The 23,904-nt window shown below is 39.2% G+C and overlaps 1 protein-coding gene and 1 pseudogene across 4 annotated transcripts; both read left to right on the forward strand.

Annotated features, from left to right (window-relative positions):
* Nucleotides 1–804: 804 nt before the first annotated feature.
* LOC103702334 (putative protein phosphatase 2C 66) lies at nt 805–7,872 on the forward strand. 3 transcript variants are annotated; one of them, XM_008784715.6, is made up of 6 exons: nt 839–1,343; nt 3,787–4,173; nt 4,472–4,589; nt 4,789–4,866; nt 5,812–6,035; nt 6,894–7,872. In XM_008784715.6, the coding sequence occupies exons 1-6, from the start codon at nt 987–989 to the stop codon at nt 7,449–7,451; spliced, it is 1,722 nt and encodes a 573-aa protein (XP_008782937.3). In that variant the 5' UTR covers nt 839–986; the 3' UTR covers nt 7,452–7,872. The 3 variants fall into 3 exon arrangements, with proteins under 3 accessions (XP_008782938.3, XP_008782937.3, XP_088563671.2); XM_088707545.2 differs by having other exon boundaries at nt 1,015–1,343; nt 3,864–4,173; XM_008784716.6 differs by lacking the exon at nt 4,789–4,866 and having other exon boundaries at nt 805–1,343.
* Nucleotides 7,873–15,620: 7,748 nt separating this feature from the next.
* On the forward strand, nt 15,621–18,589 carry LOC103702435 (protein MONOCULM 1 pseudogene; annotated as a pseudogene). Its single transcript, XR_015971461.2, has one exon. The product of XR_015971461.2 is annotated as a protein MONOCULM 1 pseudogene (transcript).
* Nucleotides 18,590–23,904: the final 5,315 nt, after the last annotated feature.

Consider the following 23,904-nt stretch of genomic DNA (forward strand, 5'->3'; position numbering starts at 1 on the left):
TTAAGTTTGAATTGCTATACGTTTTTTAGATCTAATTGACTTTCCATGTTTCAATAATCTTGACGATGTACACGAAGGCAGCATGTACTTTCCTATTTTTCTTTTGCTCAAGTAGAAGTTTAGTTTTTTCTCTAATCATCCTTATATTGTGTAAATGTAGCCAACAAGGATGACAAGCGGAGCAAGCAAGATGGTAGGAATGACATCTTCTAGTGAGAAAAAAAATGATTTTGAAAACTACAAAAACTACTCATTTTAGCTTTTTCTAAATTATTAAGTTTAAATAATAGAAAGAGTAATAGGACCAGGGCAAGTGAAAGCCAATTAATTATTGAACAAAATCTCAATTAATAATGTAATTAGATAATTTATAAACAATTATATTTTTCTATAATGTAACTATTATGATCGATACTAACTAAAATATACTAACATTCACATATAACAATTATCGAGTGCTGGTTCCGATAATACTATCTCTTATCATCTGAGAACAAAATGAGATTTCGATTTTGATTCGAGCCAACTTCAAGAATTAGATGGATATGGAATAGAAAAAAATAAGAATCAGCCTCTCATGGTATTAAAAAATCCACGTGTAACAGCCATAAAGACATTATTTGATCATATAAACTTAAAAAAACAACAATATAGCATTAATGTAGTAAAATAGCGATTGTTTAAAAATATTAAGTTGATATCATCTAGATGCAAAATATCTAGACTGCTATTACAAACTTACACATGTTAATAAAGCCATCTCATTCTCTACCTAAAAATGAATGAAGTCATCTCAGAAATTCTACCAATAGATTTTTAAAAAGCTTTTTTTTTTTTTGTCACAATAAACTATTTCAAGGTCCTTCCACCTTCTCCTCCTCCTCCTCCTCCCTGTTTCTCTCTGCGCGTGCGTGCGGATGTAAGTTCTGAGCTCCTCCTCGAGGACCTCCATTGTCCGATCGGCGTCTCACCCGTACTTCCCGCGTATGGGCTCGTGCATGTCGTCCCAGTCGCCAGGAACGCCCGCGGCAGCGGCGTACGGCGGGACCAAGGCCGTGGCCTCTGCCTCCGCCGCTTCCTCTTCCGCATTCGATTGGAAGAACTGCAGGGGGTGGAGGAGCGAGAAGAAGAGGAGAAAAGAGGAGGAGAGGAATGGAGGAGGAGCAATTGGTGGCGAGCTCTCAGATCGGTGGTTGGCGAGCTCCGGCGGTGGGGGGCTGCTGGAGGAGGATATCCACCGAGTGCCCGGCCGGAAGTTCCTCAACGGGGCCACCGAGGTCGCCTGCCTCTTCACCCAGCAAGGGAAGAAGGGCTTCAACCAGGACGCCATGCTTGTCTGGGAGGTACCAAATACTGGACTTGATAAACTTTTCTAGAGCTTAAAATTAATTGTACTTCTGATCGTGGCAATGCGTGAATGTCCCCTGATGATGGTTTGGCTGGGGGAAAAAGAGGATTTTTAGGATTTGATAGCTCCTTTCAATTAAACCCGGTCTACCCATTCACAAATAGCTCATGTAAAAGAAACAAATTTTAAATAGCAGGAATTGATTCTTACCATTTGTTTTCTGTTGATGGAGTTTTTGAGTGAAAAGGAACGATATTTATTTCGATTAAACCCAAGATTGCCCATTTGAGGATGTAGCATTGTTGTTGATAATGGAGCGTTTCATTGGTTCCAGGTTATTGTGTGGAAGAGTGCAACTATCTATGGAGCATGACCGGTTTTCCACTTAATCGTCAAACTTATTACATGCCATCATGCGATCATTTCTCTCGTGCCTTACATATTCCCCAATAATTTCATCTCCTTTAAATGTTTCTTTAGGTGCTTTTATCTTCTTTTTTTTATGCATAACAGTTTAATTCATGTGATGCTTTATTAATCCAGCAGAAATGTAAGGATCACATAGCACTACAGAGATACCCGTGCAGGTTATCCAGTTTTAATGCATTAAGACCTCTTTCCTAATATAATCCTGAGGTTATGATTATGTCATAACTAACTGGATTTTGAATATTTGGAATTGCCCAGGTGTACTTTAATCGTACACTTTTTTCATAGCTGGGTTGGATGACATCAACTTCAGCTAGATTTCTTGTTTTCCAAGGGGAGGAGAGTTGTTTTGGTGGCCCTAAAAGCATTGATCTTGAGTTTTAATGACCCATGTCGAGCTTCTCCATCAGTTGGAATTCTTTCCGTTTGAATTCTCATTGTTTTAAATTAGGAAAACCAAAGAACATCAAACAATAATATTCTAAATTTACTTGTTTCAGATTTCTACTAATTTTATACCATTAACTTGTTCTGGAAAATACTGACAATGTGATTGTTAAGCTGAAGGTTGTGATTTGCGACTAGAAGAACCTCCGGCGAACAGTTTCAAAATATCCTTACAAACCCACCGTGTCGCTACTTGCTATTAAGCTGTCATCTTTTATTTCATAAGCTTTAGCTACCTCTACATTTTGTGAACTATCAGCAACTATTTATATTTAAAATTGATGCAACTAGAAAGTTAATATGTATTTGTTCAGAACTTTTAAAACAAAAGCAAGAAATATAATATTATATAAATATATCATAGTATGTTCTTCTTATTAATTAAAACAATTAGCTACAACATATGTTTTGAATATCTTAGATTATTTCATATTCTTCTATTATAATGGTTTCTCTTCCTCTGAACTTTTATTATTTTATTATCATTATTATGTTCAATTACATTGCACATGCTTACTAGTTTGTAATAAAAGTGAATATTGTTAAGAATTTTATAATTACTTTACTTAAAGTAGGTCTGTTACTAACTTCTCTTGATGCACATTCTGATTTTTCAGAAGTAGAAAATGTTACTTTCATTCAAGTCGGCATTTGATGGTCCTAAGTGGAGACATGCAATGGGTGAAATGAAACCAACATTAGTGGGAATTCTGTAATGTGTAATCACTGTTTCTTTTATTTTTTTTTATATATTGCAATATGAGAACTCTATTATAATTAAATATTGTGATTGACAGAATACATATAGGAGAGCTTTAACATTATTGCATTTGGAGAAATTGTACATCTATAGATTAATAGATCAGGTAGCTTCATAGTGAATAGATTTGTGAATGGAGTTGTAACTGTATAATCTATTTGCTGAAGACTTCTATAGGTTAATAGGTGAGGTAGCTTCATAGTGAATAAGCTTGCGAAGAGAGCTGTAATTTCTAACCATACAATCTATTTGTGGAAGATTAATTAGTGAAGTAGTACCTGAGGAGATTTGCAGTAATTATCGGTTCTTATATACACAAGCTTGTAGCTATATATCACTTGTTTCATTTTGTTTCTCTATCATGTCTTTCTCCTTTCTGTTGATGTATTTTAACAGTCTATCATTCAGTAATGATTTCTTCTTTAAATATATTGTTCATTCTTGACACCCATTTGAACAAAAAAAAAGGAGCAAACTATTGGGTCTCAGGATCCTTAAAATCATGAATCAGAAGGGACCTAGTGTCGAATTCGTTGTTTTATCTCAGTTAGTGGCTATAGAATAATTAATTGATAATTGTATCTAGTTGATAATTCTTTTAACTGGACGTGGATATTCTTTGTTTTATCTCATTACATTGTCTGTCTTTCTTGTGATACATCAATACCCATCTTTTAAACTTTTTTCCAAACTCATGCCTGTCAAATCATGCATTCAAATTGGTAGATCTGATTGTATTCTGAAAACTAGTCTTCTAGTCCATCTTTGCAACTCAATAAACAACGGCGTGCTGTGATTGTAGAATTTTGCTTCAAGAAGTGACACCATCTTCTGTGGAGTCTTTGACGGTCATGGTCCTTTTGGTCATCTGGTTGCCAGGAAAGTCAGAGATTCTCTTCCTCTCAAGTTGTGCGCCGAATGGATTGGTAATGTTAGTGGCCACAACAGCCCTTCCCAAAATGGGTTTCTGCCTGGGAGTGCGAACTTTGAAGAGACAACATCTGTTATCATTGATGATGAGTGGGCTGAACCCGTAGATGCTGATGAGAATGAAAAGCTACCCGAGATGTATCTTACACTGAAACAGTCTCTTTTGAAGGCTTCCAGGTTGATGGATAAAGAGTTGAAAGTTCAACCAAGAATCGATTGTTTCTGTAGTGGGACTACTGCTGTCACAATAGTAAAGCAGGTGATAACCCTTCTAATGACAGTTTGTTTCCTATTTAGAAGTGTTTGAGAACCTCCCATCTTCCACTTTCCGTGTTCACTTTGTGAAACCATAACAATGTCGCCAATTCTGTGAAATATTAGAAAATTTATTCATACTTAAGAGTTTTTTTTCAAGGGAATAAAAGTATTTTATGGAAAAACAAACCTGTACATACAGGATTTCCAAACTAATTCAACATAGCCGACTGCAAAGGATGTTTTGTTTTGCGTTAACCAAAGTACAGCTGATATAGTTTGCATGACTTGCATTTCTTCAGGGACAGGATCTTGTAGTTGGAAATGTTGGGGATTCCAGAGCAATAATGGGTAGACGAGATGAAGACAACAATTTGGTTGCTGTACAATTGACTATCGACTTGAAGCCCAATCTTCCTAGTATGTTTTTCTTTTGTTCCATGATTGTTAAAGACATCTTTTCCCCAGTTGTGTAAGAGCTTTTAAGATATCAGACATGCTAATTTGCGGATTAACATCATGACATGCTGAAATCCTGCTTCTTCTTCAGCTCATACTGCTGAGGCTGCATGTGCCTACTTGAAACTTTAGTCCTGAAAATTCCATTTACTTCTTGAAGGGCTAGATTGCATCCAGTCTCGTACAAGCAAACCAACCATCTGCGATTATATTCTGAAAGTGAGCAAGTTAAAACAAGGTGTGGAAGTAATAATCTTTTCATTTTCAAACTATCTGACTGTTGGTCCAGAAAAAGTATTTTGTGACTATTCTTCCTGATGGATAGTTAAAAATTTTATCACTTATGAGACGAGCCGTAAGATTCTGATCATGGTCAGTTCAAAGTCTTAAACAGAGTAAAGGCTTATATGAAGGCTATATAATGAAGGGAAGTGACTCAACACCTAATTATTGCCACAAAAGGAAAGCAGGGCAAGCCCTTGCTTGTTGAAAATCAATAGGTTGACAGTGGATGACCATGCTGATTAAGCAAGTCTGACTTCAGGAAGGCATGCGCCTGTTTTATAAGTAATTAAATCAGTAAAGAGATGACAAAAGCTTGAGGTAGGTAGTATAAAGCCTTCTATCAACAAGGCAAATAATGGGTCAATTGTCTTTCTCCAACGATGATGACATTTGCTTTGGATAGAAAAACTTTGCTTTCTAAGATTGTGGGAGATGGCACCTTAGAAGGAGACATTATTATCTTTAATTTTCAAGCCTGTTCATTGGCTCCGGTTGTATTTTGATTCCCCTGGTACTTGTAACTGTAAACAGCAAAAATGTTACATTATCTTGATGCCCTCTAATTCTCACATATCACTTCCTGGCTTCTAACTCAGCATTTATGCGGAAACAGGCCAACTTGATTCCTAAGTAAGATCCTATTTCAAAATATCTTTAAATCTTGTTTATTGGACTTCCAAGAGGTACAAAAGAGCAGAAGGGTTGATGTGAGCGGCACTGCATTTTTAATGATCAGATCCTTGAGGCGTGTCTACTCAATTTTTTGCAAACCATTTCCGAGAAAATTAAGCAGTTAGCAAAGTCTGTTTAGTTTTGAATTTTAACAATCCACTGCATTTCATGATTTTGCCTCCTTTCCTTAAAATCTGCCCTTTTATATAATGGTTACTGTGTACAGAGGAAGCTTCCAGAATCCAACAATGCAAAGGAAGAGTTTTCGCCTTGCAGGATGAACCAGAGGTCGCACGTGTATGGTTACCCAACAGTGACTCACCTGGCTTGGCTATGGCCAGAGCTTTTGGAGACTTCTGCCTTAAAGATTATGGCTTGATATCTATTCCTGATGTCTCCTATCACCATCTTACTGAGAAAGACGAATTTATAGTTCTTGCCACTGACGGGGTACTTTCTCTCCTTATAGCTTAGAAACTTCAATCTGTAGCAAGTTATAGAATGAGCTTGATTTTGTGCATCTGTACCAAGTTTTAGGACAATTTATTCATGCTAGTGTGTTAGGTTCATATCAAGCTATGGTGTGAGCAGACTAAATGAGGGCATGTACCATAATCTGAAAGTTGAGCTTTCATATGGCCTCACTGCCTGGCCTAAGTTTCAACCTCACATTATTATAAATTAAGGAAATGTGGGATCTTGCACATAAGGTATCAGACTTTCATTATAATTTCTTATGTACTTGACTGATATTATAATTGGTAAATAGAATTGTAAAACAATTTTATGTTTTTTGAGACTGGTTTCTTTGTTCATTATTGTGGCTTTGTCAGTTGAAGAGGCATATTTTACTTGACACCACTGTATACCTGGTGTATACTCCCCATTAACAGGGCCCAAGCTGGCTTAATTTCTTTATTCTTGATCATCTAATTTTCACAACTTTTCTGAAGTTCTCCCAAGTTTTTTGTGAAGTATGTACATTTTTAATTTAAGGGATATATATATATATATGCAAAAGAATCCTTTATTCAACTGCTGGATTACTGAAAAAAAAATTACAGTTCTTTATATGTTAATGCAAATTATGGTTGAATGGATATCTTGCTATTTGCTGGTTTTCCTACATAGGAATGCTTAAACTTCCCTGCCTATTGAGGCTCTCATTATTTCCTGGCATGAGTTGTAGGAGTGCGTAACCAACATCCTCCCTTTTATACTTATGACTGTCAATGATGCTTAGCCGCGTTTATTTTTGGAGCATGAGTTTTCTTCAAACTTGATGTCATCAGAGCTTTTGGTCCACAGGTTTGGGATGTTCTCTCAAACAAGGAAGTTGTAGACATCGTGGCCTCTGCACCAACTCGTACAACTGCAGCTAGAGCTGTCGTTGATTGTGCAGTCCGAGCTTGGAGACTTAAATTTCCTACATCAAAAATTGATGACTGTGCTGTTGTCTGTCTCTTCCTAGACCCCCAACTTCCATTCAGTCAAACTCAGGAAAATAACTCCAGGAAGGCACCACCTACTGAACCCGTAGAGACGACAGCCTTGGTCTCAACTGATCTAGATGTGAATGGTCAGGAAGGAATATCTGGATCAGTCTCTGGTGGGTCACAGATTTCTTCAGTCGAACGTTTGAATACTCTGTATGACGCCCGCGAGATTGTCGCAGTTTCTGGGGAGCCCAAAAAAATTAAGGTTCCTGAGAGGTGCCAATCAACAGTGAGCCTGTCTGATTGTATGTCAACCACTGAGGAGGAATGGTCTGCACTAGAAGGTGTGACTAGGGTGAACTCCCTGATGAATCTTCCACGATTCTTATCTGGCAATAAAAGGTTAAGTATTTGGAGAAAGCGGTTTTAGGATCAAATCGACAATAGAGGAGGCAAACCAGTAAACTTGGAGCTGGAATTGGAAGAAACCATGCTGCATGACCTCAGACCGTCTCTGAGACCTTCTGGTGTTTCTATTGTTAAAAACATATATCTGGTTGAGTTTCAACTCATTCGAGTAAGATAGCATGAAAATTTGTGTCTTAGTTCTTTTCTTTTTTCTTTTTTTTTTTCGGGTAACATCAAGTATCTGCTATTTCAGTGTTTGTAGAACAGTGAATTAGAGATGTGCTGTTATTATGTTGGATTATTGTGAGGCGGGCTGCAATTCAGGGGTTTGTTAACTTGTATAGATTTTTTTTTTGTTCAGAAGTGGCCTTTGAATTATGTCCTATAACCTTGCCCGAACTGTATACTACCATCAATGTAGAAATTTTGTGCTGTATTCGCCATGTTTTTTTTCTTTCCCTTTCTACAGTAAGGTGTTTTCTGAGACTTTGCTGATTTAGGGCTGTAGTAACTGGTTAAGCTTGTTGCTGAAATCACTATTTCTCTATTGATGTTAAATGAGAACCTCTCTCTCGCATTTCGTTCTCCAAGATTTCAACATATATTTATAAACTAGTTTTTGTAGCCATGAAGGCCAAAGAAATAGATTCCAAATCAGAAATTGTGTTGAAAGACATACGGAATATTTGGAACAAAAACTACTACTTAAAATTCAGATATTTCCAGTTATAACATAAGAGATTTTGCTCTACATAGTCTGGAAATATGCAAATTATTTAGGATTTGGATGTTTTCATTTACATATCCCAAGATCAAGATAAACTTTCTTTTTTCTTTTTTGTTGATTGCTCAAAATGATAAGTTTTTCTGTGAACATCACATGGATGCTTAGCTTTAACGAACCCATGACCTTTTTAGTTGGAAAAATTATTCAATGACATCAATTAATACAATGTGTAGTCTGACCTTCTAAATTTGTCTGCCATGTTTCAAAATTCCCCTCGGACAAATGCTTGGGTAGTTGGGTATAACCATTGCTTGATTTAACACGGAATCATGCCCTTGTAACTCCCCAAAAAAACAACTCTGGAAAAATTCCAAGCCCTATTTTCTCTGTTAACCAATAATCAATATATGCCAAATTTCGTCGTGCCATGATCAAAATTGAAACCATCCAAGATTAATAAGACCATGAACTACATGGAATTTGCATGGTGTATCAACATAAAGGTCAGCTTAGGGTTTGTGGACTTGTGCCTCAGAGCTATGACCATCAGAATTTTGTTAAGATTAATGGATCATGCAACGGGCCATCTTATTTGTTTTTACTTAATCTACTTATTGGAGTCCTACAATACTACAACACCTGTTTCTGCACCCTCTTTTCCTGTCCATCATTTCAACCCAACTTTCTGGAATGACCATCAGAAGCATGGTAAAAATGTTCTCAGAAACTTTGGAAATTTATGAATCAGTTTGAGCTCAACTGTTCAAATTATTCCCAGTCTATTTCCAAGCAATAAAATCATTAATAAATTTTTGCAAAAGCAAATCATGGATTTTATGAATTAAGCACAAAGTATTTTGACTTACATATAAAAGTCTCATGGAATGCACAAATGAACAATAACACCATCAATCGGCCGAAGTGGTTGTGTTGCTGATGGGGCAACAGTGGTTTCAAACCCTAGATATGGCCTTAGCAAGGTGAAGCACATGCCACTGGACAAGTTGAAACTAATGGAAGTGATGGTGCTGCGATTTGTTGTTGTTGCCTTTGTCACGCTTGTTCGACAAAATGACTATGTAGATATCAAGTCTTCCTTCTTTAGTTTTTATTTTAAAATTTTCTCTAATTTTTAATCACCTGAATTCTTTATAAATAAGCTTACACCGGAATACCGAACCATGTTTAGAAGAACTCCTCTTTTAATCAAGTGTCATCCAAATATTTTTCTGTTGTTTGATGGGTATCTTATAGACAAGTTCATTAGATTCCAATTTTTTTCTAGTAAGTCCTAAGCTTGACTTTATATCAGTTGAACTGGATGGATAGGCTTAGTGAGATGCTTGCTTTCTCTAAAAGGGACCTGAACCGCATTTAGAAATTGTGGTGTTTAGATTGAGAGTAATCCAAGTTTGAATCCTCAATTTAGCCAAGCAAAAAGATGGGATATAACTCATGTCAATTTATGAAAAACCCTATAAGAGGCTTTGATCAAATGAAATGATATAAAGACTCATACCTACCACTGGCCTGCTTTCTTCTATTGTAGGGGAAAAAATTCCTGCACGAGCTTCTTTTTCATTTACCCTTGCATAACCGCAGTATTATTATAATGCCTGAGCTTCGATTCATACAGCAGGATGCTTTTATTTCCAGGTCCCATCTTTACTTTGGCCCAAAACTTGTGATACTTATTATTAGTCACCTTTCGAGTTTTGAAAACCAAGTTGATGCTTTTACTATTAACCAGACTTCAAAAGCTTAGGTGCGCATTGCATGCATCTTTGTTCGATGTTCTATCCACTGTCTGTCATTATTGGTATTACTACAAGCTCATTTTCCTAGTTAAATCAGAGTATATTAATTAGGTTAATCTAACGACCCTGGTTATTTGTTGTATCTCTTCACAATTTCCTTTGTTCCTTAATTTATTTCCTGGGAAAGATAGTTAGAAATAAAAAGAATCCAACAGATTAACATACTAGAGAAGTCCTATAAGCTTAAATCAATGAACTGAAACAAATAACGGAGACTGCTTTGCAACATAGATCTCATCAGGATTAGACTCCGACCACGAACAGATTCTAGTTTGATCTTCCCTCATGTAAACCAAGATTATGTTTTTTCCTTCAACTCAACCTCTCTTACCCTTCTAAGTTTCCTCATGTCTGCCTTTCCTCCCTTGTTAAATACAATTACAGGCAAAGTCAGCCAAACCGTATCGAACCACCTGGTTCAGTCCATGCTGAGCCAATCCGGCAGGAAACCGTGCAAGTTGTCCTATTGAATTCAGGACTGGTTCCAAACCAGTCGCAAACCGGCCGAAACCATTCGGAACTGACTAGCTTCGTTCGAAATCGGTGTGAACCATCTAATTCCGTTCGAAATTGGTGCAGATGACCTCACACGTAAAGTAGAATTCATAGACATATCAGATTCTGAGTCGTATACTAGATACTAGATTTTATTACCCATAGCCATATACAGTCTATGATCCATATGGATACGAATATGGATATGGTGCGTCTGAGGCATCGTCTTTCAGTGGCTACTACCCTAAGCAGGCCAAAGCCTCTTACGGGTTGGATTTTGCTGCTGGTTGATTCGAATGAGCCCTTTCACAGCTGTATTATCAGCTAAAGGACATCTCTCAGAGTCAGAGCTTTAATGAGATATCTGAGAGTACTTATAACTCAGAGCGCGTTCCTTATGGGATGAACATATAAGACTATAATGCAGTTTAGTTAGAGGAATGGGCTAATGTGCCTCCTAACTATGTTAATGATTTGGATATCTACAAAAGGCATCACCACTCGACGATATTTTAGATATTGGTATGTATGTTATACTTTAGATATATATAATTGATTGTATTATTTTATATTTTTTACCTCACTAGTTAATTTTAGGATATTTCACGTTGCTTCTTGTTTATGCAATATCTCACTAACCATTTTATGTTTTGTATTACTTTAAAATAATAAGATGCATCATTTAGCTTAAATCGAGATCATAGAAATATGAAAAAATGCCAAAAAAAATTAAATTAGACTTAAAATTATTGAAAAAAGTTGAAAAAAATGATTATCAATTAATTAAATTTGAAAAACTTAAAAAAAAAATTAGACGTGCCGGTACCGAACCTGTACCATACCGACCCATCCTTTGACCAATACAGATCTTGGTACCAGTTCGGTGAACCTTGATTACAAGTGTTGATTTATATATATATAATAGAGCATAGACCTAATGATACATTATGTGCGACCCCTACTATAATGGTAATAATTGTGAATGCATGCATTTTGCGAAGGAGGAATCTCCCGTGGGGAGACCCCACTAAGAAATGGGAGAAGGAGAATTGAAAGCCCCATCATTCTCCCATTCTCATCCACACCACCTTTTCCCTTCATCTATACCTCCTCCGCTGAACTTTTGTTAATAAAATCCAAAGGCAATGGTGATGGCCACGCCAATCTTTTTCCCGTTCTTTCACTACTAAGCCCACAAATTAATGTGGTGTCACAATCAACTTGATACAAAGGCATCTTAAACATGATCTCCAATCCTTAGGCCCCTGCCTTCTACCACCAATGATACCCACTAGAACTCTTCTGCTCTGCTTTTGATTTAAAATTCCGGAAGATGACTCCGCAGGAAAAGTACATGAGCAATCGTCACATTAGCGTGCGATGCGATGAGGTCCTAAAAGGCAAGATAACTTTATTAAATCAAGTTGAGGGATAAGGGAATCTTGTTAAGTTGTATTTTTTTTGTTCTTGAAAACGATTAAATCTTGGGAGGGAGGATCCCTAAGGCCTGCTTTTGCTGGTTGATGGGAGGCACTGGGGCTATAATAAATGCAAGTGGCGGCAAAGGAGTAGGTTCCGGTTGTTTTTGTGTTTGTAGTTTAAATTGAAAATTTTCAACTTACTTAATGACTTATTTATAGTTTAGAATTCAGATTTTTTAATAATCCCAATGTTGCATCAACCGGGAGAGAGTTACCAAGATAAGAAACCATTCAAAAGAAAGTAGCTGTTATTAGGAATAACATCTGGCTACCCTAACAGGGACAACATTTCTATGCTTCTTCTACAGACCATGATGAGCATTGAGAGGATTCTGTGCCCCTGACTCCGATCCAAAGTCTCCAATGCGAAATCTCATTCCATATTGGAGAAGATCAATTGGGTGTTGAGAGGATTCTGCATCCTTGATTCTTATTGATTTTCCCAATTTTCCAGCATGATGACCCTTCCACCCTAGAGAATCTCTATGTTGTATCCAAATACTTTCCTTTCATGTTGTCAATCTTTCATTATTTAGTTTCTCTACTTGTGAGCTATTGCTTTCTTTATGTATATTTTTTTTGTTGCATATCTTGTCTTATGAAACAATTTAAATTCTTTTACTAAAGCAAAGCCGAACCTTATTTTCTAAATCGACCTATTTCTATTGATCGATCTAATCGGTTTGGCATGCATGCGACCCCATCAGCCACTAAATTAGCTTCCCAAGAAACAATATCTTACTCGATCACTTTTGACTTTTATGTGCAATTCCTTTTAAATTCACTCTCCAAGTATCTCACTTATTCTCTTCTTGGAAGAGGGAAATAGAATCGAGACAATGTACATTAATAATAATAATAATAATAATAATACTTTTTTAATGCAATTAGATTCTTTTGTCCTTAGCTCGTTAGGAATTGCTAAATGATAACTTATGTACATGAAAATAATAAGGGATAGCTAGGTAATCCTACAACCATATGCGAACCTCTCTACTGCACCTCGTCCATGTTCTAAACCTACCTTCTTCATTGTTGCAATGCATTATCTATAATTTATTTATACATTATTGTTATATTTTTAACACATATTTATGTTTTGATGGTAACATCGAATTAGAAATAATGATTATAAGCAATCTAGCATCATCAATAAAAACAGTATCATTTAGATATCCTAGGTTTTCAAAGTTTAAAAAAGCATGTTTGAGATATTATGAGAGATTATTTGACTAGATGCATGAAATTCTAGGCATATTTTAGATATTAAGATATCAGCCTCAGGTGGAATAAATCAAACAATTAAAAAAAAATGAACCTGTGTTGATTTATAGTACTCAAAATGGCAACTTAGAGGCATTTTTATTTCCTGCTATTTGCTTTTAGACACCAAAGAATGAAAACTAAGAAGACTGGGAGATATGTTTCGGACACCCTTAGTTTTTAGTTGTTGTTTGTAGTATTTTTAAATTACTAAAATTTTTAACTTCCGAAGAGAAAACAGAAAACCGTGGGTTTGTCTGCTTTCCTTTTCCACCTAAAGTGAAAAGTCCATGTGGCATTTCGTGGAGAAATAAAAAATAACTGTGACATTACCAAGCAGGCCCTTAGTACTTTAACACTATGATGTTTACTTTGTTTAAGGTTACATTCAAGCAACATTATATTTTGATCTTTTCTGTTTTTTTTTTTTTTACTTATTTGTTCTATAAGAAAAGTCTCCTGTCTAATTCTATCATCGATTTATTACTAGTATTCATATGTTTTATTTTTCTATCCAAAAGACCCATTCTGAGAAAAACAACTAAGGTAACCACAAAATTTTGTGTAAATCTTTCGTCTGAGGCACAATGGGTTTTCCAACATGACAGTCAAAAGTTAATGGTGCAGAATCTACAAGACTGTAACATGAATTCTGATGGTTTTATCACTTTCTATAGAAGCCTTGTTGTGTCCTGAGTGCTTGGGATTGCACCGTTGATACATCCATATTCTACCCATGCTTCTCTCTTGTCCCCTCGCCTTGGAATTTGGGAGATGGCCTCCATGGCTTTTCTAGGAAGGTGTCGGAAATTGGAGCAGAATGGTTGTGGAGAATGATGAGATGGATTGAGTGGAGAGGGGATGGCTTTCATGGAGCAAGTTTGAAGGTACTAACGAGACCGTTCATTGAAGGGAGTAAAGCTGGGGAAGCTCTTGCGAAGATTCTTTCAGAAATCCCACCTGGGTTTCCTTTAAATAACACCCTCTCTATCTATTCCATCAGAAGTCAAACCTGACAAGAAGAGTAGTACTACAGTTTGTTTTAAAGTTTCCTACAGATATGGCTTGGGAGAAGTTCATTCATTGGACTGTCAGGTAATGACATGAAGATGACAAGGAGGACTCTCTTTATGTAAATTTCTATGTCCACTTCATCAGGCTAATTCCGCTTTGCTTTTTGTTAATATAGCACCACCCTTTGGCGCCCGTATGTTCTCGAGTGCGTTCCCTTTTCCTGCCTTCAACTCCACTCCCCTGCGCCCCCCTCTCACTGAGTTCCCTTTTTTTTTTTTTGTATAATTATTCTTTTAGCATGCTTGCCTTTACCGATTTAAGGTATTGTCTTGGGTGAGCGAGTGGGGTGGGGAGCAAAGTTAGGGAATGGGAGCTGGGAGAAGTAAGGTGAGGAAGGACTGGTGATTGAGAGAGAGAGAGAGAGAGAGAGAGAGAGAGAGAGAGATTCTCTCTGAAAAGGGTGGACTTTTGAGAATGTCAAATCAGTGAGTTTAATGTGATGGAGGTAAAACTTAACCAAGAGAGGAGCTTTTTTCTTTGTCAATTTATTTGTTTCGGCATTTTTCTTCTTAGCTCCATATATTTCTCCAACCTTTGCTTCATTTCATCTGTCTCCTTCTATGTTTCATTAGCTTATTCTTGTGCTGCTTGCTCCCATGAATTCCTCCCTTTTCCATTTCCTGATCTGGCCAGAGCGGAGGAGCAGCAGCAGTTCCCTTGCTATTTTAGCAATGAGAAGCCTCCGATTTCCACAAGTTATAATAAGATCTCTCCCACTTCTTGTTAGCTGGTTGATATTTGAGGCAGAGATGTCAGGCGCAACTCCTTTTTGAAGGCAATTTAGATAGGATTGCCAAATTAAAAAAAAGAAAGGCTATTTAGATACAAAGAGAACCTTAAAGGCTATCTAGATACAAAGAGAACCTTTTCTTCTTCTTCTTCTTCTTCACCATCAATTATTGAGAGGGGGAATAAAAGGGAGAAGAACGGGATTTGGATATGTATATTTTTTAAATGAAAGAATCCCCAGTGAAGAAAGGGATCTAAGTGGATGCGATTATGTGGTGATGATGATGACCTCATGAAGTTTCCTCATCTAGGGGGAGTGAGTCTGAGGCATTTCATCCATTTGGCCAGATGGGCTCTCTCTTGGGCTGCAAATATAGCATTTCTTTGGTCGTACCACGATGCCTTGGCTTCACACTGATGTGAGCGAGCAAGGGGGAGAGAAGCAGTGATGACAGTGGCTGGATTACTTGGTGTGGTGTGCCCAATTGCCTTGCAACACTGCGTTTGCAAAGAGAGAGAGAGAAATATATAAAGAGAGCGATGGAGGTAGGGGACCTTCGGACTCTTGAGGAGGGAGGGGTATGGGGAATGGGGATTGCTTGCTCTAAAAGTCCAATTCTCCTGACAACAAGGGAGGGGGGCTGCAAGAAAGTTATCTCAAAGCCATCAATCAAGATCCCACAAGGAGACAAAACAATAGATGGTTGGAGTTGGGTGCGTGTAGTCTCTATTCAGCCATTAAAAGCTTTGCGTGTATAAATTCAGTGGGGGGAGAGAGAGAGAGAGAGAGAGAGAGAGTGAAAGGAATAAAGAGGATAAGAGAGAGAGAATTGTCCATGCTGTTATACCAGATTGGATTTTTTGATGCCTTCCTCCCTCATTTTAGTATTAGGAGCATCTTTTAGATCTCTGAGCCCTGTGTTTTAGTCAGGCTTCTTACTCTCCCTCCCCCTCTCTTTTTCCTTTCCATGCACAGACCCTCTGCCTCTCCTTTCATGTATTGCTGTTGCATGATTCTATCCACCCTCCTTTATTTCTCTCCTCTTCCTGGGTTCCACCTCTTTATTACTCCGAGCCTTTTGTATTTCGCCCTACCTGTACCACCTACTACAACCCCTCTAAACCCTTATAATGTTTTAGATTCCTCGCCCATTCATTTAGCCCCTCCATCATTCCTAAGCTGACAACAAATCAGCCCTCAACGCAAGGGCACAGAAGTCCATCCAAATCCCCAAGGCCATAAGAAAGGAGACAAGAAAAGCATAAAACCCTTTCCCCTTCCCCCCCACTCCCCTGCCACATTACTCTATACACATACAGAGAGAGAGAGAGAGAGAGAGAGAGAGAGAGAGAGAGAGAGAAGGGGTTTGCTGTATAGTGAATCTACATAGGAAAGCTGCCACTTCCTGCTGCTCCTGCTACCACTACTATCACTCCATACTCTGTTTATTGGCAGATGATGTCCTGTCAAGGAAGCTGCATCTCGAGATGTTGTATTAAAGTGAGGGAATGCAAACCCACCAATTCCAATCACTCCACCCTTCCCTCACTCTCTTGTCCTCCTCTTCTCACTCTAAATCAATACTCTTCTCCGTTTCTCTCTTGGCCTCCTTATCCTCTCCTCACCATCACAGCCATCTAGAGATGCTCAGCTCATTGAAGTCCCATGAAGAAGGTGATCAAGAGGACCCCGACCCCCATAACCATCACCACCAGCAGCGCTCCAATCCTCACCAACCCAACCCCCCACATGGCCTCATCTCGCTCTCGGCCCATGCCCGCCAGCTCCTAATCAGCTGCGCCGAGCGCATCCACTGCGGCGACCTCCCCACTGCCCGCCGCACGGCCTCCCTGCTCTCCGCAGCTGCCTCGCCCTACGGCGATTCCGCCGATCGCCTCACCCACCAATTTGCTCGCGCCCTCTCCCTCCGGCTCGACAGCCCTTCCCGCCTCGCCTCTCCCTCACCCTCCGCCGCCTCCTCCTCCTCCGAGGCCCTACAGTCCTCCTACCTGTCGCTCAACCAGGTCACCCCATTCCTCCGCTTCGCTCACCTCACCGCCAACCAGGCCATCCTCGAGGCTCTTGACGGCTGCCGCCGCATCCACATCCTCGACTTCGACACCTCTCACGGGGTGCAGTGGCCCCCTCTCCTTCAGGCCATCGCCGAGCGCTCCAATGCCGACGGCCCCCCGTCCATCCGCATCACCGGCACCGGGACCGACCTCGGCGTCCTTCGCCGAACCGGCGACCGCCTTCAGACCTTCGCTCACTCATTAGGCCTCCAATTCCAATTTCATCCCCTCCTCCTCCCCATCAGTAGCACTAACAGCAGTAGCCCCAGCAGCAGTACCAGCACCAGCATTCTATCTACTACTACTACTACTACTACTAATCTCACCTCTTCTTCCTTCCAACTCCATCCTGGCGAGACCCTTGCAGTGAATTGTGTGCTGTTCCTGCATAAGCTCCTCCAGGACCAGGACAGCCGCAGCGAGGATGACGGCTCGCGAGAACTGAGGGCCTTCCTTCAAGCTGTGAAGGCCCTGAACCCAGCAGCGGTGACCGTGGCCGAGAGGGAGGCGAGCCATAATTCACCGATTTTCTTGCAGAGGTTCATGGAGGCGCTGGACTACTACACGGTGGTGTTCGAGTCCTTGGAAGCGACGCTGCCTCCCCGGAGCCAGGAGCGGCTGGCGGTGGAGCAGGTGTGGCTCGGGCGGGAGATCGAGGACATCATCGCCCGTGAAGGGGAGGGGAGGAGGGAGCGGCATGAGCGGATCGCGCGCTGGGAGGGCCTGATAAGGGGTGCTGGATTTTCGAACCTTCCCCTCAGCCCCTTCGCCCTCTCGCAGGCGAAGCTGCTGCTCCGACTGCACTACCCGTCCGAAGGCTATCAGCTTCAGATGGCGGGGGACTCCATCTTCCTTGGTTGGCAGAACAAGGCACTATTCTCAGTCTCATCTTGGCGCTAGTGCAACAACCATAGAGAGGATTAAAAAAAAAAGAAAGAAATTAAGAAAAGAAAGAAAGACAGTGGAACAACCCTAGTGAATTGATTAATAATTAAGCTCTTTCCTTTTCCTTTGGATGGGCTTGTTTCCTGACTTATGGTGTGTTTTCAAGGACGTTAGCAAAGGCCCGAATAGAGAAGGGGACATAGGTAAGTATGGGGGCATCCTTTATTATGTGATCTTAGCTTGCTGTAAACTCTAACCCTAGTTTGTTCTATAGTCTGCTGGAAGGAGAGGAGAAGAGGAGAAGAGAGGGGAGGTGGTGCACGTTGCATGGGAAATTTTGGAAGTGGTGAACAAAAAAGAAAGGCCATATCTTCTCTCACCATGGCTCTTCTCTTTTCTTGCTACCTTCTTGCTTCCCAAAGCTAAGTCCCTTCCTTGACTGTTCCCATCTGCTCCCTTTCCTTTTTTAAAAAAAAATTATGTTAATATAAACTACCTAGGGCTGTTGCTTACTGTTTGTTTCCTGCTCACAAATTGTTTCTTCTTTCTGCTACTCTGCATATGTATTGCTTCTTATATTCTTGAAATGGATGTGCTTTCGGATGTTTAATTGTTATATTTTATGAAAAGTCTTATAGTAAGACAGTCCATTCTTATTTTTATTGGTCGTGGGGATTGCGTGGCTTTTGCTTCTGGCTGTGGTTCATCTCTTTGTATAGTTTATGATAATGGATGACTCACCTTCATTTATTTTTGTTCATGGGTCCTTTTGCTTGCTTGGCGTTTAGTTGCATTCGCTTGCCTGTTGGTGCTTGATGCAGTGATTTATTATTATTAATCATGTTTGTTCGCTGCTAGCTATGATTAAAGAATTGTTCTAGAGTGGCTTTTATAAGGGCTAGTTGGGTTCTAAGGGAGTAATCATCTCATAGGCTCTTCCACCCTGCAAAAGGACACCCTTGGGTTTGAAATATGCTCTCTTGTCTTGTGCTCCCAGGAAGGGGGGTTTTGTTCTTGTTTTCTGTGCTCATGCCCGAGATATGCTTGTTAGTTGTCTTTTGGGGTGTATCATTCCCCCATTCCCCCATTCCCACCCCCTTAATCCTGCCTCTTGTCCCCTCAAACAAAATCATGGGATTTCTCAAAATCTAACCTTTGGTGACCACCTTGCCCCCCTTTCCTAACAAAACATTCCCTTTTAGAAGCCCCTTTCCTTGGGATCTTGCATGCCTGCTTGGTTCCTCAACAAGGACCCATGATTTCTTTGCTGCCATTGATAACATCCCTCTCTCAAACCACCCCCACTCCCCACAGAAAACACACACACACGCACACACTGAGCTATTGCTGAAGTAAACAGCTGATCTGCCTCCACCTAAGCTTTAGTTGTATTATTGCAAGAGCAACTCATTTTGATCTTTTAATTTACTTGAACATGTCTCCAATAGCCCAAGTCCTTGAAATATTTCATTATGAAAGAAGTTGTGAAGCATTTTGATTCCAACCATATATACATATATAATGCGCCAATAAGTTTCTTTCTTGAACATTTTTTATCTATAATATTATGATATCTTTTCTATTTTTACTTTCACCTATTTAGTTAAAATTATAAGTTGCAGTTGAAGTATGAAAATGAATATACCCATGAAAATTTATATGGTCCACTAGCTACCTTGCTAAATTAGTTTTAGAGGAATAAAGGCCTCCGTGGATGTTGTAGAAGTTTTCTATATGGTATGCATGATTCACCCAAGTAAGTTGCCAGTCTCTGCAAAGTTCTGAAAGCCCAGGAGATGCAGATGGATAGTATTTAAATATGATCACATTTTATTCTTTTTATTCTATCTACTTATTTGAACACTTGAAATAGAGATGAAGACCAGCTACTTTCTCAAAGTAATATTGTTCATGACAAAGGAATTCTTTTACATGGTAGCATAAGTATCAAGTGCCAACATTTTTTTCGGAGTAGTAAATCTCTCATAATATGATCTCATTCCATGACAAAGAAGTAAGAAAGCGTCTAAACCAATTGCAAGTAGCAATGGAACTGCCAGATGGATCGATTGCATCGAGAGAGTATTTATTAATGACATGATACGAGAAAAGAATATGATATGGCACAAGAAACCCACAGGTGCCTTTCCCTTCAAAGCAAAATGATAGGAATATACACATTCAAATATATATATATATATATATATATATATATATATATATATATATATATATATATATTGTATGTATATGTGTGTGTATGTACACATGTATTCATAGACATGCATGCATACACAAACACGTACTTTTCATGAGTAAAAAAAAAAAAATAATATAGCCCATTCACTGGATGTACAGATATATGAATGCTATTTATCAGAGTTATATATGTAGTCTTCTGGGGGGATGAACTATATGTTGTCATTCTGCATTGCATGAGTGTAGATGAAGCAAAGAGGTAGCTTGGCAGATTGGATAAAATGCAAAATGGTGCCAGTGTCATTTATTGCAATGATAGATGAAAACGGGAGACATCAGAATGTCAAGATCTGTCAAAGAGATCCTCCATTTATTTTCTTAATGATTGAATGCTCAGAAATGATAAATTTATGGGATCATCTGCCGATCTACAGGGGCATCTGATTTCCTTTTCCTTTTTTTTTGTGTGTGTAGAGAATAGGAATCGAAGCATATATTTTGTACCACAGATTCTGATTCATTATTGCTGTGTGATAGTCACGACCAGTAATTAATGTCCAAGGAACGGCCAAAATTCACACAATGGTTGTTTCCACTTTTTTATAGTTGTTTCTTGCAATGCTAACCTGAAACTTTGTCATCTAAGAATGAAATGAAGTGCCAGTCCCATGTATATATAATACTCCATCCAACAAATGGATTTTAACTGTTGTGACACTTGACGTCAGTCACAATTACGACTAAAGGAAAGTTGCAAGACATATCATAGTTCCATGCTTTTCTAGGTCTAACACTATATTAATTTCCTTTCCCTCATCCAATCGCCTCTACCCTCGATCAGTAGTTCAGCGAATTCAAATGGCAATAAAAAGGATCTCATCTCCCTTATCCAACCTCCTCTACCCTCAGTAGTTCAGCCAGTTCAAAAAGCAATAAGAAGAATCTCAGGCAGATTTTCTTCCGGAATGTCTGACTTGGGATCATCTGGTGATCTTCTAGCTTTTTTTTGTTTTTAATGAATCCGATCTAGACCAGTAGAAGTCATGGTAGGTGTGAAACCCCTACCCCTCTCCCTCCTCTCCTCTCTCTCTCTCTCTCTCTCTCTCTCTGTACCCAACAGCTGACTGGGAGAATCCATCCATTCAACTCGGGAAGGACAAGCAGCTTGCAACCAATGCATCTCATCTTGGTACCACGCATGCTTTTCAAATCATGTGGGCTCAACTCATATTCATAAAAAAGATAGCTAGATTGCTAGATATAGCTTCCTGTCACCAACCCTTAGCCAAGCACTACTTTCAGGCAACCATGTCACTATTCACAGCTGTGGGGGTACTGGGTGGTGGATGGAACCATATATATCACATAGATTGCTTCCAGGAGAGAGCATCACATATATAAGTCATGAGTGAAGACTGATATGAGATCGCTCGTGGATCGGGAGTACAAGAAGAGATGCTTTCATTCATTGGACAAAAGAGATTCTGAAAGGCCATATAGATGGAGTGAAGTGTTAGGGATTAACGCTAATATTTGTATTTGATGGAGTTATAAGGTGGGTGGAGATCAAAGAGATCAACTTTATTATATATGTAGTAGTGAGCTGTGCAAGCTTGAGTCTGTGAATGGAAATATTCTCTTAAACAATGTGGAAATAGTCGAAGATTACTGACTCCAGCAAGCAGGGGAACATGGGGAAGGCGAGTGCCTGGTAAGACTGATGGGAAAATCTTATATCTTGTTGTGGCAAAAGAGGGTGGGTTTTGTTGAGGAGAGGGGTTGTAGAGGTTAGGGTTGTGTAGGAAGGAGTGGGGTAAAGAAAGAGTATGAGCTGGTAGGTGCAGGTTTGGATTGCTAATAGATAAAAAGAAGCCACAGGCATTTATTTTGGGACACATGACCCGTAGTACCCTTGTTCCATCAGTGAGCAATCCTACTCAAATGATTCAGAGATAGAGATAGAGATAGATAGAGAGAGAGCGTTTGAGCAAGCTAACAAGTCTACATAGGCAACGTATACAAGTTCTTGTATGCAGAATATTCTTCTTTCATGTCCCCTGGTGGGTTTTGGAGTATACAGTTAACCAGTCTCCCCAGCACCAAGGAAAGTCTAAGCTACAAGTGTTAGATAGTTTACTGTCTAACAAGCTGCACGAAGGAAAAAGCTGTCAATTAAGATAAACTATGAGAGAACTGGACAAGTTGATATTGCTCATGTGTAATAGAGATGTAAGAAGATCACACTGATAGTCTCAATATGAACGAAACGATGAGTAAAAGAAACTCATAGATCGAACCAAATTTATTGGGTTTTTTTTGGCCGCATCGATCAATTGTTGCTGTAAGAAGATATATATATGGAGTACGCAAGAATGGCCTCAAAAATATGCATGTTATCCCGAATGATAAGGAAATAAGTGAACACCAACCGCAAATATTTATACCTTGAATGAAGAGTTGATGTGTTATTTTCTGTTTCACAAATCTTAAGCTGTCCATGCAAACATATCTGCCAAACCAGTCTACTGGAGGCTTCGATTCACCAATCTGAAGCTTTCACCCAGATGGCCTCGGGTGAATGAGCACCTGCTAATCTATGAAGAGATTGAGAAACTAATTTGGATGATCTCATCAGTACTATTAAGTAGAGGATAAAGAAAGCAGCAGCGCGTTTGGAATTTCTAATCGCTGCTAACATTGTCAGGACTTACAAAACCCAGCTCAGGTATCAACAAGAAATTTATGGTGACCCCAATTGGATTAGTCACTATCTCGAAATCTTATGCAATCTCCTACGTGATTTGGTTCTAAACTTAAGGTTGAATGCTAAGTTGAACTGGTGCTTTAAAAATTTAGGAAGTAGAGTCAGCCTTTTTTTTTAAACTTTCAGCATATAATTATCACAGGAATTAAGGGAAGACAGAATCTTTGGAGAAGGGTGGTTTGTTGGTTCCTTTTCAGGGGATTAAAAAAAAAAAAAAAGACAAGGAGAGGGAGGACGGGGGGGAATAGCTCTGTCATCAGTCACGTCAGACATTAAACAATGGCAGGGAGTGGCATTTCCATCCATCATTTCCATAGAAATATACAACCATCAAAGCACCTCTCCCCCCCTATCTTATTTAAAATCAGTAGTACCAGTCTCCATGGCATATAAAAGCCACCCATCCACACCATCCAAATTGTTAGGAAAGACCCCTTCACTAGATGAAAACTTTCCTATCTTTGTGTGAGTAGAATGAGAATACCACAATAATTAATCAATGTAAGAACCACCAAAAAAACAAACCACAAGAAAGAGACAAGAATTTTTAGGTGGAAAACCCTCCAATATGAGGGGAAAAAACCACCGGACCTAAGTCCACCACAAACCTCCACTATCAACAATAATGGGCTTACAAAGTATCTTCTCTAGGCTAAGCTAGAGGATCACATACATCAAGGATCTCTTCCTTGGATCACAAACAAAGAGTTTATATGAAAAAGAGTTTAGGCTCCAATAATAAAATGAGAACAATCTCACCGAGTGTAGGTTTGCACAAGGTTCTTCTTCCTCTTGAAATGCCTTGAATAAGATCTTCACCTCCTCCTTGAGATGGATTCCACAAGCACTTCTCCCAAGACGGCTACCTTCTTTTGTTACCTTTATTGATGATCATTCTAGAAAGGTATGGGCTTTTGCTTTGAAATCCAAGGATCAAGTCTTGGATATATTTAAACACTTTCATGTCA

Source organism: Phoenix dactylifera, chromosome 11 (assembly GCF_051530095.1).
Source record: "Phoenix dactylifera cultivar Ajwa chromosome 11, Ajwa_hap1_PhDact_Kaust_v1.1, whole genome shotgun sequence".
Taxonomy (NCBI): domain Eukaryota; kingdom Viridiplantae; phylum Streptophyta; class Magnoliopsida; order Arecales; family Arecaceae; genus Phoenix; species Phoenix dactylifera.